Below are 17,390 nucleotides of genomic sequence, written 5' to 3' on the forward strand. Positions count from 1 at the left end.
AAAAAAAAAAAAAAGGACATTTTATTGTCTGTTTAAATTTGGGTTACTTTTCCCAAGGGTGGTGAAAAGCATATCCCCTTGCCCTGGTGCCATTCACTGGGCAAATATTTGAGCTTTCACTCTAACACAGGTTTCTGTGATGGGCAGGACACTGCTGTCTGAGCAGACAAAGGCCACCAGCCACTCCTGAACCCCACAGCACTGCTGGTCCACGCTGCAGCTGTACTGCTGGTGTGTCAGCAAAGGGCTGGACATCACCCCCCTCCCTCTTCAGGCACGCGTGGTGCCTCGAGGGGCAGTCACAAGCCTTTTGGAACAGCAGCAGTATTTTAACTGCTGGTTTGCTGTCTCTCATGGAGTCACCTTGGCAAAAAGAGAGGGGGAGCAAAGCTTGGTGGTGGTTGCTCTGGGTCGTCCTCGTGGCTTTCTACAGAGCTTGCAGGTCTCAAAGGGTGGAGATGTCCTTGCTGACTCGGGTGGTTGTCCAGGAGAGCTTGTACTGTTCCTGCAGTGGGCCCAGAGCTCCTGGTGTAAATCCAGTCTTCAGGCAGTGCAAAGCAGTAAATCTGGAGGCTGTGTGGGGGCGAAGCAGAGCTTTGGACTGCACTGAGAGCCAGAGGGCCCAAGGACTTATCTCTTATCCCAGCTGTGATTTAGAGCTAACTGCTGAGCTGATGGCAGCCCAGATACTCACCAGTAAAGCTAAAAATAAACCACTTGAGTTTTCTCTGCTGATAATTGAAGCAGCTTTTTGGGTTTTTTTTGGGTGATCTGATGTAAAGTCAAGCCAGGGCTCTCTCTCCTCCACAACACTGCCTGCCCACTTTGTGACCCCTGAAGTCTCCCAGGCTTTTCCTACCCTCTCAGCAGCAGTTCAGTTTCTGAGTTGCTGACTCGCTTCTTTTATTTCCCTGTGTCTAGTGAAGATCTTGCAGATGCTGTGTGCTCGTGTAAGAATTTGAATGCTATTCAGATGACTGGGAGGAACACTCAACCTCAGATCTCATTACCCTTCGAGGCTCTTCTGCATCTGTAGCACTGGTGGAGTGTCCTGTAGCTGCCTGTGAACCCAGTTGCTGGTGGCCCTAAGGATCAGATGGAGCAGATGAAGAGGCAGACGGGACCATCCTGTCAGGAGGTGTCTCTCCAGCCATGGCAGACTGTTGGTTCTGCTCCTTCCAGTCCGTCCCTGTAGGTCTCTGGAAGGTGCTCTTGGTTAGGATGTGTAGCACAAAGCAGCTCTGGTCTGTGTGTGGAGTCCTTGGTTGCCAGTGTGCTCGTGCCAGCAGTAATACATGTTTGCACTCCTTGGACACCTTGTCTGGCATGTCCAGAGGCACGGGCAGAAGCAATGCTTGAACCTGAGCTGCTGAGCACTGCAAGCTGCTGACTGGTGCTCACAGGGGACCTTCCCTGTGTCATCATTTGTTTGTCACCAAACAGGGGAGTGATGTTTATAGAGCTCTGCTGGGGTTTGGGTTGGCCACCCTAGGACTTCCCTTTGCCCTGTTTACAAGCAGTTGGAGTAAACAGCCTGTAGTAACTGACCTGTTTCCTCCAGCCTCTGCTCCATAACCAGCTTCCTGGCTGCATTCTCAGATGTGGGGCGTTAGAAACCAGATCTTTCAAACTCAGACATTTCAAGGGGAAGGGGATGTCTCGTTTTTGCAGCAGCCCCTGCAAAGCTTGCTTTCTCTCTTGGACATCCAGGAAAGCTCCTGCACCAGTCATTCACCAATGCCTTGGTTGTCTTTCCCAGTTGATCACGTGGTTCCTGAGCCAGGGACCAGTTTGCTGACTGCGTTCGACCAGTGGCGAGAATGGGCAGACAGCAAATCCTGCTGTGACTACTCCCTGCACGTGGACATCACCGAGTGGCATAAAGGTGTCCAGGAGGAGATGGAAGCTCTGGTTAAAGATCATGGTAAGTTCAGTTATTGAAAGTTCAGAGAAGCTTTTCCCCAGCTGATCTTTTAGGACAGGCTCCCCTGTGTTTTGGGACTGGCTCTTGTGAAGCAGTTTACATTCCAGTAAAGCTAGTTTGGGCCCTGACATTAACTTGGCCCGTTCTGGCTTCTTGTGGAGGTTTGGTGACTGTTGTAGAGGGCTCGAGGACACGTGCACACTGGTGTCTCTGCAGTGTGTGAGGTGGATGAGTGTTGATTTTGCAGAGCTGAACCTCTCTCTGCCATGCAGAAGAGCACCTTTGTTCAGGGCAGGCCCTTCAGTTTTCATTCCTGCAGGTAGGTGATAGGTTCAGCCGTTAAACTGTTGTAAACAAGGGAAGAATCAGGCCCAGGAGGAACAATCCAGCACTGGTTGCTAAAAGTGGAGAAGAGCTGAATAAAATGACCTCACAGGTTTTTCCCCTCTTTAATTTCCTTGACGTTTCATCCTTAGGCCAAAGTAATTTTCCATCCTGTTTGTGGTTTAAAAAACCCAACCTTTTACATCCTAATGAGTGCTTTCCCACACGTGCTGGGTGAGAGCTTCTGCTGGTTCAGGAGGCAGGAGAGGGAGAGCCAGCTTAGGAGCACTGCCTGTGTCTGGGGCAGTGTGAGCATGGTGCAGGAGGGCATGCTTACAGACACACATTTCCCATCACTCTCACAGGAGGGAGTGAAGGATCAGGCAGACAAGCTTATTTTTTTCTTTTTCACTCAACCTCCTGCAGTGCTGAATCCACAGACTGATTCTTATTTCCACGTGAAGTGGGGTTGAGCTGTCCCCAGGGCTGGAGAGCAGGGACTCTGTCTCCAGCTGTGCTAAGAAAATGCCACATGGCTGAGCAGGTCCTGGCTGGGTGCTGTGATCTGCTGAGAGCACGAGTGGCTGTGACTCCACAGCAGAGCAAAGTCATTTATTTGTCCCCATCATCACTGCTTGCTGGGGGCTGAGAGAGGGGGACATCTCTCTACCAGAAATGGTGTTGGGTAATCTCTGCCTGCAGTTTGTACCTCAGAGGTAATTCCTGTGCTCTTTCTCTGCCAGGTGTGAACTCCTTCTTGGTTTACATGGCCTTCAAAGATCGCTTTCAGCTCACTGATTCTCAGGTAGGAAGGTTTGATGTTCACTCACACGCCCGTGTCACTGCAAGCTGTGCATTACTCACACAGAAGGGTTTAAATTCAGCACACTGGGTTCCAACATTCTTTTCTGGTTTCAATCTGTGTGCATAACATTACCTAAGATTTGCAATGCTACCCAGAGCTCTGGTTTGAAGATTATTTTTTTAATTAAAAAAAAGAAAAAAACAACAAACGAACCCAAACAACCAGCAACAAACCCTGAAAGGCTCAGCTGGGGGAAGCAATGGCAAACCCCTCATTATGAGAGATCTAAGGGTTTTTTTACAGCTCCTTTGGTGTGGAAGCAGTGGCAGTTTTATAAATTGCTGTGTCCTGCGTAGGAGTGGGGCAGGACAAGGAGATTTCTGGTGAAACTGCTCTGGGGGTTCATCAGCTGAACCAGATCCTGGCCCAGAAGTGGGTTTCTGGCTTTAGCTGGGACCTTAAAAAGGAACTGCCCTCCCATCTGCTGTGCTGGTGGGTACCTTTGGGTACATGTGATTGTGGAGCTGGGCAGTTTATGCTATGTTATGAGTGGTGGGAGGAGAGGAATGCCTGGGAGTCCTCTGGAGCAGTGTAGGAGCTGTGGGGTGTGACAGTTATCTCTAATGACTCTGGTAAGCATTTTAATGAGGGACCATTGATGGCGCCGGCGCAGTTGTGGGTTCCTCCCCCTGAGCCCTCTCAGAGTGGTTGCTGGAGTGGGAAAACACACTGCTCCTGTCCCAGGCAGTGAGAGGAATGGGTGCAGGTTTTGTGAAAACCAAATGGAAGGGTTTTTTTTCCATGCTGGGCACCAATAAATGGAGGCATGAAAGAGATATGACTCTGCAAGATCTTCAGAATCACTCCAGATACAGGCTTGTGCAGTTGCTGTTTCTTCCTCCAGTGTGGTAAACGTACCCAAACTGGATTTTGAGTAGTGCTCCTGTGCCCTATCAGTAGGATCTGACTGTACAGATTGGGAAATTCAATTCTAAGCAGGAAAATGGGTCCCATCTATCCAGCAAACCACTTACATCTCTTAATACCTCCCTTTGTCTTTTCCATTCTGCAAAATTCTGAATGCTGAAGGAGCCTGGACTGTACACTTTATAATAGATGTGTGCCTACATGTACCCTTGGGGCATATTGTAATGTGTGTTTTCTATCTTCCAGATATATGAGGTCCTGAGTGTGATCCGGGATATCGGTGCGACAGCTCAAGTGCACGCTGAGAATGGTGACATCATTGCTGAGGTATGGCATGTTTATTCTGTGGATTATTAACTGCAAAATGCTAGGGAGGATTTAAAGTCTTCTCTGCAAGCTGAAAATCACTAAGACTTTTAAAAGCATGGCGTAGCTGTGTCAAGGTGCAAGCAGAGCTGTACATCAAATCTTAGACCCTTCGTTGCCACTGGTAAAGCAGGTTTTCGTGGCAGCTTTTATTAACCTAAAAATAGGTTAATAATGTATTTGAATTTAATCTCATCTTCAGCTCATTTTATCCAAGCATGCAGAAGCTGGTGTTGCAGAGGATCTCTGCATTGTCTGACTGGGGAGGAGCCCTCCCAGGTGTTCAAGGCCAGTTGCCTGCAATTGCAGGGTGATTTTTTTTTTATGAGATGGTTTTCCCACATCCTGGAGATTATTTTATAGATTCAAATGAGTAGTGAAAGTTGAGGGGCTATGAACTCAGTGTGAAACAAATCAAAATAAAAGGTTTCCCTGACCTCTTACAAACAAATCAGCGAGGGTTTTGGGAGCTCTGGTTATTCTCAACAAGGGAAGCTGGACAGGACTCTGATTGTAAGGCCCTTATGTGAAGCCCATGTGATTATTAGCTAGCACAGATGCCTGGGCTCTAACTTGTACCTCTCTCAAACCACTCCATTTGCTCCAAGATAAAATAGGTCTTGCTCTAAATCTTGTTTCCTGCTTTTTTTTTCTCTCTGCCTTAGGAGCAGCAAAGGATCCTGGAACTGGGGATCACAGGTCCTGAAGGGCATGTGTTGAGCAGACCTGAAGAGGTGAGGACTTTACTACCCTTTATAATATTTCTGCATTGCCACCAAATACCTTATACTGGGATGAATGTGGCTGGAAGCATGATTTCATCCTGACTGAACATTATCATTGCATGGGGTAAGGGAAGAGGCCAGGACACTTCTATGGACTAAAAAGTAACTAGTCCCTTCTAGAGACTAATTGCTGTGGGTACTTAGGAGGAATTGAGGAGCCCCCTCAGCCTCTGTACTGGAGAAGAGGATATCTCCAGGGAGTAATTCATCCAGCCTAAGATTTGATTCACTCTCTGGAAGAGCTAATTTCTTTCTGCTGATTATTGGAAATAGTCCATAGAGGCTCTGCTCACACATCAGCTATCTAAAATGAGGTGAAATTGGTTGGTTCCTATTGCATTCTTTGTTTCCAGTCTTTAAGGATCTCTAAGCTGGACATCTTACTGTGGTGTTCTGGGTTTGGGAAGTCCCTCTGTTATGTGCAAGAAGTTCTTTTTGTTCCTCGAAGATCTTGGGGCTTTGCTGCCTGCCAGATGTGGCAGCTGGAAGCTGGGTGTGTGAGCTCATCCACACGAGCCCCTCATGCTCCCTCTCTATTTCCTCCCCCTGGTTCAGACAAGCAGCATCCAGAGACATTTCAGTAGGAATATAAATCATTCAGTTGCTTCATGCAGAAGGGAAAAAAAAAAACCAAAACTCAACTTGGGCAATATGTGAATCCTCACAGAATTTGTGTTTGGCTCTGGGAGCTGGAATTTTTTGCTTCCTGGAAGTTGTGAGCAAACACTTGCACTGAGCTATCCACCCCTGCTTTTTCTTTTTTTTTTTTTACTTTTTTTTTGGCTTGCATCAGAAGAGCAGGAGCAGATGCTGACATGACACTCTTGGGGCTCATCTGTGGAGCACCTCTAAACTTTTGTTGTCTTCAAAGGAAGGCTGCTCCTTACCTTAGAGGATCTGGCCATCAAACTAGCCAAGTCTTGTCTGGATACTTCAAAGCTCATCCTTCATGGAGCAGGAGCTTTCAAGTGTGAACTGTGTGGTTCCCTGGCTTGGTTGGTTGGTTCCATCTGTGCAGAAGTGTGGTCTATCTCAGAACAGCAAGGAAGGCTCCTGAGGACACATGGCTGCCTCAGATGAGGAGCAGTAAAACCTCTTCCCAGTGTCACTGGGCAGCCTCTGAGCAGCTGAACTCAGCTGTGCTGGCTGCCCAGAATGGAAGCATTTGGTCCAAAGTTCTCCTCCTTGAAAGTCATAGGAAACAGAGCAGGAAACGATGTCATCTGGTTCCCTCCCCTCCTTTTCTCCAGTAACTTTGGGTATTTAAAAACATAAAACTTCCTTTAAGCTGGCTGAGGATAAAGCCCAGATTCTGGGTCTCACAGCAGATCCACAATTCCTGTTGATTTCAGTAGCAGTGGAGGTTTCTTGGTATCCTTCTGGGGTGCTGTTAACGCTGGAACTGGCTTTTCCCACTGCCTCATATGGAGTGTAAAGCCTGTCCCAAGGACTTTATGCTGGTCGTCATCTTACTGAAGAGCTGCTTAATTCAGCCCTCCATCTACAGCACACTAGCAGGAGCTGTTGGACAAGTCCAAAATATTTATTAAATCAAAACTCCCACTCAGTTCACTGAGACTTACATCCCAGTGAACCATTCAGGGTCTGGCCACGTGTGTTTGTGTCTCACTTGGAGCATACACAACTTCTGAATTCCCAGGTTGAGCAGAAGGCATGAGTTAAGGCTGAAGTTTCACTGCTGACTCCTGGGTTCAGCTTGCTCACCTCAGCAACCTGGGTTGAGCCAAGGTGATGGTATTCAGCACTTTGTTCCAGCCAGCAAAGGAAGCCTTAATTAAGACACCACCATCCCAAGTCAGCATCACCCGTTGCTTTCTGGAAAACCCTCCCCCTCATAGCTCAGATCATTCTGTGATGACTTTTCTAAGCAATCCATCATTTTTTGTGTTTATTTTAGCCACAAAAACGCTGAAAGCACAAGCAGTCCAAGTGCTCCAGGAAATGTCTGTCTCTTTTTTTTTCCAAGAGAACTGCTGTGCTAGGGCTTCTAATGCATACTGGTAATTGCAAACATTCCCCTTTGGACTAGTCCTTGGGTTATTGTTATGTGCCTGTCACCATAGCATCTGGGCACAAGGCATGAATTCAGCAGCCTTGTTCTCTTCTGCGCAGAAAATATTCTCCTCCTGCTCTAGCAGTTGCTCAAATGCCCTTTTGGCCCAAAGTCTGGAGGTTTGTGTTGGTTTCTCTCTGCTTTGCAAGTGGGGAAATGGGAGTTCCGAGCGCTGCGGTGCCAGAGCTGTGCACAGGCCTCCTTGAAATGGGCAGCTTGCAGACCGGTGCCATGGCCTGGAAGCATCAGCCCATCAGAGTTCTCTCCTTGTCCCTCAGGAGGGACAAATATGCTTTTCTGGGCTCTTCCTTCCAGCCCCCATCTTCTCTGCTAGTGCTGCTGGTGCACACTCGAGTCAAACGTGCTGGAATAAACACCCTTCCACACAGCCTTTTCCACTTGCTTGGGGCAGCTGGGACAGAAAATGTCCCCTCCTGTACTTCACCCTGCCTGGGGAGGGTTAGTCACAGGCCTTGGCATGGTGACAGGCGTGGGCTTTAAGCCTTTTGGCACTAGAGACCATCCTACTTTGTCTGGGGGGTGGTTTTGTTTTAAAGCCTCCCAGCTGGTGTCGTGTTGTTTTTCATGAGCAGTCCAGCTGCAGGGAGGGAGTCTTACACGTGGTGGCTTTGGCACTGTGAGCAGAGCTGTTCTGGGCACTTGGACATCAGTCTGGCAAATACACAGTTTCCTTAAGCTGAGGGGTCCCTAACCTCAGGTACTTTTTTTGGTGGACCAAGCACGGTGCCAGTCAGCGTGTTCCGATTCTGGGACTGGTGGTGATTTATGGCACTTGGCCTGTGATAAGTCACAGTAATGCAGGCTCTGAAAAGTGCTGAGCATGTGCTAATCACACTGGAGCCCATGGGGAGTGCTGGTAGCCTCTTGCATTGGGGAATCAGGTGACTGATGGCTCTGGGTTTCAGTTTCCATGTTGTTCATGTGTGGTGTTGCAGGCTCAGTTGGTAGTAGGGACCATGAGCATCACCCTGCTGTTAAATCTGTCATCTGACTGCTTTGATTAGGTGGTGTGATCTGCACAAGCCTGCAGAGTGATGCCATTCCTTGAGGCCATAGTTCTAAAGTGACCCTCAGTCTTGCTGAAGCTCTCTCTCTGCACATGCAGGAAGAAGGAGTTGATTTATGGGGTGGTTCACACTCGTGTCAGATCCCAAGCCAGATATTGTAGTGGAGGGTACAATTTAGGAGGCTTGTCTGCAAACGTGGCTTACCAGAGTATGTGGCTACAGCAGCTCCCTTCTGCGTGGGCTGGAACATGAGTAGATCTGTTGAGTCAACACTTGGTTGCTTATTTTTGTCTAGGTCAAAGAAGGGGCTTGCTCATTGTGACCTTGAGCACCTGGAGGGTTATTTTAGGACTCAGTCTGCTTGCAGAGAAACTTAGAAGCAGCCTGGGAGAAAAGGTGGTAATGAGAGGGGACTGCAGCTTGGTGTCATTTCAATTGTCATGACTGCACTGTATGTTTGTCTGGCTCAGAATCAGGAGGTGGAAGGTCTCCTCTCAGCCCTGCACACCCTGTTTTCCCATGAAAGCAGAGGCTCTGACCCTCTGAAGGCAGACAGGGTCTGCTGGCACGTGGGATGTCCCTGACCTGCTGCTGCCTTTGTTTTCAGGTGGAGGCAGAGGCTGTGAACCGGGCAATAACCATCGCCAACCAAACCAACTGCCCTCTTTATATCACCAAGGTGATGAGCAAAAGTGCTGCTGAAGTCATTGCTCAAGCCAGGAAAAAGGGTAAGTTATTCCCTTGGATAGATGCACCCTATTAGCTCATGCAGTTCAACTCCCTGCCAACACAATCTTCATCCCTACAGGAAAGATTTCTTTTTCCACTGTTACTGTCCAGGCTGTTTTTTAAACATCCCAAGCAACTGGTTCTGTCTCATCTCCCACAGACAAGTTCAGTGGTTGCATCAGTGCCAGGAGATGTTTCTTCTGTTCAGCCTCTCTCTTCACACTTCTACCACACCGAGCCATGGGCCTTCATCTGGTTGCAGAGTAATTCCATGCTCTCTCCATCTGATGAAGCTCCCTGGAGACTCTTCTCCTTCCAGATGCTGTGGGCTTCTTTTGGTACTTAATGCTGAGCTACTTCCTGGGGTCAGAACTGATTCCAAGAGTCCTGACAGAGGGCTCAACTCACAAACCCTGTTAGGTTTCATTGGAGTAGCCAAAGTGGTTACCAGTTCCAGCTATCCACTGTCCTGCTTGCTTGTGAAATAGATACTCCTCATGGGCTGTAGGTGTCCGAGTGGGAATTGGGGCTGTTAGGCTGGGAATGCAGTCACCTCTGATCTCTCTGCCTGAGGGTGCTGCAAGAAGCAAGACTCAGACCTGCTGTGGATGCTGCTGCCTCGTGTTCCTTTGCTCTAACCGAGGTCTGGGAGGGAGCTGCACTGCTCTGAGAGATCCAGCAGCTTCCCCCAAGTCCTGACCCTGCTGTCTTGCCCCCAGGGAGCAAGGGTTCCAAAGCTCAGTGAGTGCCTGTCTCCCTGCTTTATTCTGTGACTAAACCCTTCATTTCTATTTAAAGCAGCTCTGGGTGGGTGAGTAAGCAGGAGGGATGATATTCCCCCTTCTTTCCTCAGAAACATTGGATTTAATTTTATGCAGTCTAAATAAGCCTGAATGGATATACAGATGACATCACTTTCCATCTGGGTGTTTGGTGTGACAAGAGCTGATTTCCTACCACAGCAAACAGATTAGTGTTTGTGTATTGGCTCAGAAGTATTTTGGTCCCATGATTCCTGTTAAATGAGTTCAGAGTTGGTGAGGAGAACTGATTTCCAAGGCATCTCTTGTTTGTGGCATGGAAGGAGCTCAAGCTGCTTGGGATAAACCTTCCTCTCCTAGCTTGTGGAGATCACACTGAAATGAGATGATGTGTTGACACAGCAAAGTGGCTGCATGTTGCATTACCCCAGAAAACAACTTGATGGCATTGTACAACTCAGTTCTCCAAGCCAGGGAAGCATCCCTTCCTTTTTATAGGTAAAATACTGGAGACATAAGCACCACAGAGATGGAGCATGAAGAGAAACACCTTCTTGCTATGCCTGCTGTCCCCTGAGACCATTAGCTGGCAAGTGGAGAGGGACACTGGGATGAGGGACCATACAGAAGCCAGGAAACACAACCTGACTTGGGTGGATGTTGCCCTGCCTGTGAAAGGTGCTGGGATTGCCCCACGTGAGTGACCCACAGAACTCACTTTACTCAGCCTCCAGTGAACTTGTGCAGTTTTCATTCAGATTGCATTTTCTCCTTATAAGGAGAATTTGGGGTATAAATGGCACACCATTCTCTGTTCCTTTATTTAAATAATTCAATTTAAGTGCTGTGAAGTTACCCAACTGGGTAACCCAGGAGGGCCACACACACTAGCCTTGCCCTCCCAAGCAACAGAGGAAACCACTGAAGACTATCCGAGGCAAAAACAAAACAGAATTGATTTGCCAAATGGAAAAGAACATATGTTATTTAAAGCCAGATGTTCCCAGTGGCATTTGTGAGGAGGAGATTCCCTGCTGACTTTGTCACTGGCAGATCTGGGAGCTCAGAGCATCACTCCCTGCAGAACAATCCTCCCAATGTACTGGCCCACGACAGGCCTCCCATTAATAGCCAGTGTGTGTTTTGCCTTGTTCTGATTTCATAACCCTATTTGTGGCAAGTGATGTCAGGCAGCCTCTTCCTCTGCTGGTGAATCCCCTCTGACAAAGGCTGCTCCAGCACCTCCTGTTTCAGTGTGGTCCTAGAAGCAGCATGAAGCCAGTTCCAGCATCATTCTGCCTCAGCTCATGTGCTCTTTCCCGGCTAGCTTGAGAGCCTGGAGACACAACAGTAGCTCAGACTTTACAGTGAGAGGAAGATCATGTATTTCATTCTGCATGGTGAGCTGTGTAAGACCCTGCTGACCAATCCTGGCACTGCCCTTGCCAGGCTTTCCTGGCTGAAGCATTTAGGGTTAGGATTTGGGCTACAAACACTTTCTGCAGGCAGATACAAATACATGAAGTGACTGGGATCAGCTGGGTAGGAACAGAGCTGTCAGGAAGGTTGTGTTTGGTGAGCAGATCTGTGGAGCTACCAGCTTGCCCTGCTTTTGAAGTTGCAGCATCTTGAATCTGCTTGGTGTGCAGATGTTGCTGGTGTGTTTCAGCTTGCAAAGTGTCGTGGCCTTAAGGATCTGCTGTTCCTTCATGTGGTTCCAAAAATGTTAATGAAGAGGAAGGATGCTCTGGTGGTTAGTGTGCTGGACAGAGAGTCAGAGATCCGATTTCATTTCCTAGTTCTGCCACAGATTTGCAATGTACCCTCGAGGGAATCACTCAGTTTCCCTGAGCTGCATTTGTGATCCAGAAACACTGATAATTCCTCTGTGATGGGCCTTCTCTGTAGGCAGGAAACTTCCCTGATGGGAGTTTCCTCTTACCCAATCTATGCACAGAGCCTGCTCCAAGAGACCCAGCCTTGTCACATCATTAATGCATACCCAGATTGCAGGCACTACTTTTTTCATTCTTTTACTTCCACATCTCTTCTAGATCAGACTGGATCTCCTTGTGCTCTTAGAGTTCCCTCAGCCTCTTTCATAAGGTTCTTGGCCCAGGATACAATGCAGTGAATCTTCATAATAACCCTTTCAAGCACCATTAATCAGTGCCAACCTCAGAAGTTGTCTAAAGACATTTGTGGATATTTTGCTGCTTCCAGCTGTTACCAAAGCAAAATCTTTATTATTAACTCAGGTATTTGGATACTTAGTCTGAGGGACTGATTTTTGGAAAATGCTCACTCTTTCTTTAGAAATCTCAAGATAGACTTTTAAAATTAAGGAGTTTGCTTGTGAAAACATATCTCTAGCAATATAGCAGAGTTCCTGAGGAGCACTGAACAAGTCAGGAGTTTAATGGTGTCTTATGCAGGCCAGTGAATTCAGCGTTGTGCCTCTGTGATCACATACTGCAGAGGAAGCAGCAAGAGCTCTGCAGTGTGACTTACCCAGCCTGTCCTGTCTCAGAAGGTTGCTCTCAGCCTAGAAGGCAGGCTGGAGATGCACGTTGCCTGGTGCTCACAGTGGATTTGTCTGTCTTCCTCTCCTGTAGGCACTGTGGTGTATGGAGAGCCCATCACGGCCAGCTTGGGCACTGATGGGTCTCATTACTGGAGCAAGAACTGGGCTAAGGCAGCAGCTTTTGTCACGTCCCCACCACTGAGTCCTGACCCAACCACTCCAGATTTTCTCAACTCACTACTGTCCTGGTGAGTAGAACTCTTTGTGTTCATGCAACGTGTGCTTCATCATGAGACAAGTGAGTGATCAACATTATAGCTGTTGTTGCCAGCCAGCAAAAGGCTGTGCTACTTCAGGAGTAAACCTCTGACATTAAAATGTCTTAAATTCCTGTCATTGTCTTCTCCAGTGGAGACCTCCAAGTTACTGGCAGTGCCCACTGCACCTTCAACACTGCTCAGAAAGCTGTTGGGAAGGACAACTTTACCCTGATCCCTGAAGGAACCAATGGGACTGAAGAGAGGATGTCTATCATCTGGGACAAGGCTGTGGTATGTCACACGTGTCATAGGCTTAGGCTGCCACTGAGCTGAAGGAGCTGCAGCAGTGTGGGGTTATCTCCCCCCAGATGCTTTTGTGGTCCCTGCACTTGAGGTTTTTGCCTCTGTAGAGATCACTGGGGATCTGCTGTGCTGTCAGCTATTTGCTTTTCAGAGGGGTCCCCGCCTGGCTAACTCAGGGGCTGCTTTTGTCTTTCCTCAGGTGACTGGCAAGATGGATGAGAACCAGTTTGTTGCTGTGACCAGCACAAATGCAGCTAAAATCTTCAACCTGTACCCCCGGAAGGGCCGCATCGCCGTGGGCTCAGATGCTGATCTGGTTATCTGGGATCCTGACAGTGTCAAGACAATCTCTGCCAAGACTCATAACATAGTAAGGATGTTTCGTGTGATGTGAGCTCTGCTCCTCATTTCCTCCTCTCCTCTTTCAGTGCCAGACTCTGCTCCCAAGAACTAGAGCCTGTAGCAGCTCAGGGCTTTGTTTGCTCCATGCCCCAAGCCCTCCCTGGTCTTACACCCAGTACAGCCCAGCTGGGTGAACAGAAGGGAGAGACCATTGGGTCCCAGTCTGAAATCACATGAAGACCCAGAGATTCCCCTTGGAGCAAAGAGGTTGTCAGCTCTTTCTGAGTGTTGGATGCTTGGATCTGAGCATTCACAGAAAGCTCTTTAAATCCTCTGAAACATCAAAAGGCCTTTTATCACAATATGTCACTTCTGTGATCTCCTGGCTTGCTAGCAGTGGGAATGTGAGCTGCCCCTTCTCTGGTTGGGGCCAGTGAAGCTTGTCAGCTCCTGGACACCTTCACTGAAAACCTGATCCAGGTCAATGAGCCTGGGTGGATTTACACCATGGGCTGATCTGGCACACGTGCCTGGGGTCACACTTAGATGTGATTTTACTGGTGATCACCCCAATGTTAGTTGGCACAGGGAGGCACAAGGCAAGACCCAGACTAACCAGACCTTCTCTTTGTTCTGTGGCTCTGTGGTGGCACTGCTAGAGGCTTGTGGCCCACAGCTGTGTCCCATACCATGTACCTGGCTCCTACAGTGGAAAAGCTGTCCCACCCTGTGGGAGACTGCAGAATGGTCCTAGTGCCAAGGGCTGGCTGGAGTCTCCCTGTGACATTCAAGCAGTGTCTCAGAGAAAGCAAGCACTGTTTGCATTTGTTGATGGCTTGTTTCACTGCTGGCGATGAACCTATGGAATGTTTCCCTGTGAAAAACTCCTTGTTCTTTTTTCTGTGAATGCTTTCATTCACCCTGGAGCTGAAGGAGCAAAATTTTCTTCCACACTTGGATCCCTGGGCACATTCACAAAGAAACTTTTTTTTCAAAAGTTTAGTTCACTTCCCTGTGACTTAACTCTGTGTCCGAATTGGTCACAGATGGCTTGGATTCATCCTGCCTGTGCTTGAACTTCCAACAGAGGCATCCAGACTCAGATGTTTGGTCACTTCAGTCACCTTGGAGGTGCTTCCAGGCTCATCACACCTCCAGTCTGGAGAGGAATGACTTAGAGCAGGGACATACTGCTATTAGGTGCCCAATTTAGTGGTCTGAAGGTGGGTTTGTGCTTATGAATGGCTCAGAGAGCTGGAAGCAGCTTGCTGGGTGGGGTGTTTGAAAGTCATTTAGTGGCTGTTGTGTTTAGGAAATGAATTGGACTCCTGAAATTTCTTTCCACAAAGCTCAGAGACTTTGTTTTTTGTGGATGTCCTCCAGTACAATCAGGATTGACTCCATGGCTTTGCCATAGATACGGGCTAGGCTCAAGGGGAACCAGGGAGGCACTTTGGAATTCAGAAATTCTTTATACACTGAGGATCCCCCTGAAACTCTTGGACCATGTAAGAAGCCTCAGCACTCAATGATCAACTATTGCCAAAGGCTTCATCTTCACATTGTGCCAAGGCTGTGGAGGATGAAGGGCTCTTGTTTTCAGGTTTGTTTAGAGCTTGAAGGGCTTCCCAAGGAGTCACAGCATTTTTCTGCCACCTCCAGCTCTGACCTCTTCCCCTGTCATCACATCGCCCAATACCTGTGCTGCCCTTCTTGGGCTGGGCTTTGTCTCACATGGCCTTCAGTCAGAGGAGAAAGTGAGACCAGTGATGCCTTTAGAGCCAAGGCTTCCTGGTTTGGTCAAGTACAAAACAAAAGGCCCTTTGAAAGCCAGGCAGAGCAGTTGCTGCGACACAGGGAGACGTGGTTGTTATGTGGCATCAGATGATTGTTACTTTTTTAAATGCTAGAGCAACACAGGGATATTTTCCAAGAATTCACACTGCTCTGGCCACTGTCTGGCAAGGAAACATTAGGAGCTAGAGGGGAAGATAATGTTGTTCTTGGAACCAGCATAATTCCCAAGCTTCTGACCAAGCCTTCTCCTTTGCCACCACAACTTTTTTTGAGCCTGGACCCGGTTCAGTGTCGGTTTAACCACTGTTCCAGCTAATTGTAAGTCTGCAGTCAAGCCTACTCATACTTATAACACACTTCAAGAGCAAACTCTGTTATTAACTCAGTAAAAAAGACCTGAACTTGTGTCAGAGATGGTCACTAGAGTAACAGTCCCCAAATAACATGGTTTTAGTGCATCTCATTCCAGGATGTTTCACGGGTGGGACATTTACTGGTGATGCCTTTAAAACTTGTCTTTTTTCCATGGTGTGATGTTTCCAATCCTGTTAATTGAGGATGAGCAATCCCATTAGAGTAAAATAAGATTGTCCTGGACCCTGACCCATCAACCAAAATCCTGGTTTGAAATACACCTTTTCAAAATTAACATTATTTTTAGTATGAAACTTGGATGAAACTCTGTTTGGCTCCTAAATCCTTTACAATTCAGGAGAGGTGCCTAAAAGCATTTAGCTAGGTATTGAGATATTCTCAGTGTTTAGACAGCTATTGAGATATGAGAGATTCTCATTTGAAACTGTATTTCCTCTTCATGGAATCACAGAATCATTTTGATTGGAAGAGGCCTCTAAGATCTTGTTGCAATGGCAATTTTGCATGAGTAAACCCTGAATAAATTTAGACAGGTCACAAAGAGCAGCCTTTGTATTCAACCACACCATATATAACCCAGGTAACTGCTGTTGAGTTTGCTTCCACCTGTCCTTAAAATGTTGGCAATTAGCACGGCTGGGGGTCGCTAATTAAAGCCCAGCAGGCGTTGCTGGGCTGGAGATGTTTGCCTCACGCTGTCTCTTTGTTCCAGTCCCTGGAGTACAATATCTTTGAAGGCATGGAGTGCCGTGGGTCACCCCTGGTGGTCATCAGCCAGGGCAAGATCGTGCTGGAGGATGGGAACCTGCACGTCACCGAGGGCTCGGGGAGGTACATCCCCAGGAAACCCTTCCCTGACTTCGTGTACAAGCGCATCAAAGCGAGGAGCAGGGTGAGGATCTGGGGGATGCACGTTGGTTCTCTCACTGGGAACTCCTGGGTTCCAGTGGGTGGGAAACAGATGCTGTAGATGCTGTCCCCTGGCTCGCAGGCACACAAGTTCCCTGGGTAGGAGCCAGATTTATCTCATTCCTGTTTCATTTTTGCTATTCACTTGAGTCATTACAGGAGTATGCTTTGGCTTGAGCTTGGGTTTTCTGCAAATTATATTTTTCTTCTCTGTTCTGGGGACACCTAGACACAGCCTGTGTCCAGGGACTGTCCAGTTTGGACGTGAGTCAGTCTGCACAGAACCTGGGAGGCTTCTCCTGTCACAGAAGCACCAAGAGAAGCTGTTGATAGCATTTATAGATCAAACCTTTTGGCAACAAGTTAGAATGCTAATTTGTTGTTATAGCCACATTATGCTGCTTTCTCTTCTGTCAGATACAATCAGATGCTCTTGTCTGGTGACTGGTGAGTCACAGGCACAGCCTCCTGACTGTTCAAGAGTGAGAATTTCCTTTTTTTAAGAGGCTAAAACTGTTGGAAAGGATTCTGTAAGGTACACCCATTCAAAAGAGACTCTGACATGCCTTCAGCTGGTAAAAACTGACAGGGAAGATGACACTGAACTCAGCTGCAGCTTCGCTGATGAGAATGTAAGAAGTTTATTTCTAGATCAAGTCAGATTCCTGGGGAGGAAAATATTTTGATGTTTGAAGTGTTGCCCTCTCCTGGAGAGAGCCAGAGCTGTGTCAGTTCTGCTGACCATGGGTAGTCCTCACATTCCTGGCAAATGATCTTTCCTTAATTGTTCCTTTGAAGACATTGCAACTTATCAAAATTATGACCTCGAATAATTTAGCACCGCAGAGAACAGACCCATGGTTTCTGTTGTGGTCTGGTCCCCTCAAGAAATATTTGTCTGACCTATAAATCCAATTGGGCATCATCTCAACTGGAATAATTGCATTTAACCCAAGCCAGAGCTCCCGAGCTGGCAATGCAGAGCTGGCCTGGCTGCTCCTTCCGAGACCCGCCTCTGCCTCAGCACTGTTTTGCTTTTGGGGGATGAGTAAGAACTTTCATTTCAGAGCTGTCAGGAGCCTTTAATCCAGCAGGTAGGCTGAGATCATTAAAGGACAGACCTGGCAGAGCAGGGGACAGACTGGCTGGCTTCTGCA

General features: G+C 47.8%; 1 protein-coding gene across 1 annotated transcript in view; it reads left to right on the forward strand.

The window, feature by feature from the left end:
* Positions 1-17,390, forward strand: part of DPYSL4 (dihydropyrimidinase-like 4) — a 36,411-nt gene that overhangs the window by 17,711 nt on the left and 1,310 nt on the right. The window contains exons 3-11 of the mRNA XM_008935654.1: positions 1,760-1,924; positions 2,992-3,053; positions 4,227-4,307; positions 5,012-5,080; positions 8,841-8,961; positions 12,339-12,495; positions 12,657-12,798; positions 13,010-13,180; positions 16,037-16,216. Coding sequence (XP_008933902.1) covers positions 1,760-1,924; positions 2,992-3,053; positions 4,227-4,307; positions 5,012-5,080; positions 8,841-8,961; positions 12,339-12,495; positions 12,657-12,798; positions 13,010-13,180; positions 16,037-16,216 — 1,148 coding nt within the window. The remainder of the gene's footprint in view (positions 1-1,759; positions 1,925-2,991; positions 3,054-4,226; positions 4,308-5,011; positions 5,081-8,840; positions 8,962-12,338; positions 12,496-12,656; positions 12,799-13,009; positions 13,181-16,036; positions 16,217-17,390) is intronic.

This window comes from Merops nubicus, unplaced genomic scaffold (assembly GCF_000691845.1).
Source record: "Merops nubicus isolate BGI_N331 unplaced genomic scaffold, ASM69184v1 scaffold6122, whole genome shotgun sequence".
NCBI classification, from domain to species: domain Eukaryota; kingdom Metazoa; phylum Chordata; class Aves; order Coraciiformes; family Meropidae; genus Merops; species Merops nubicus.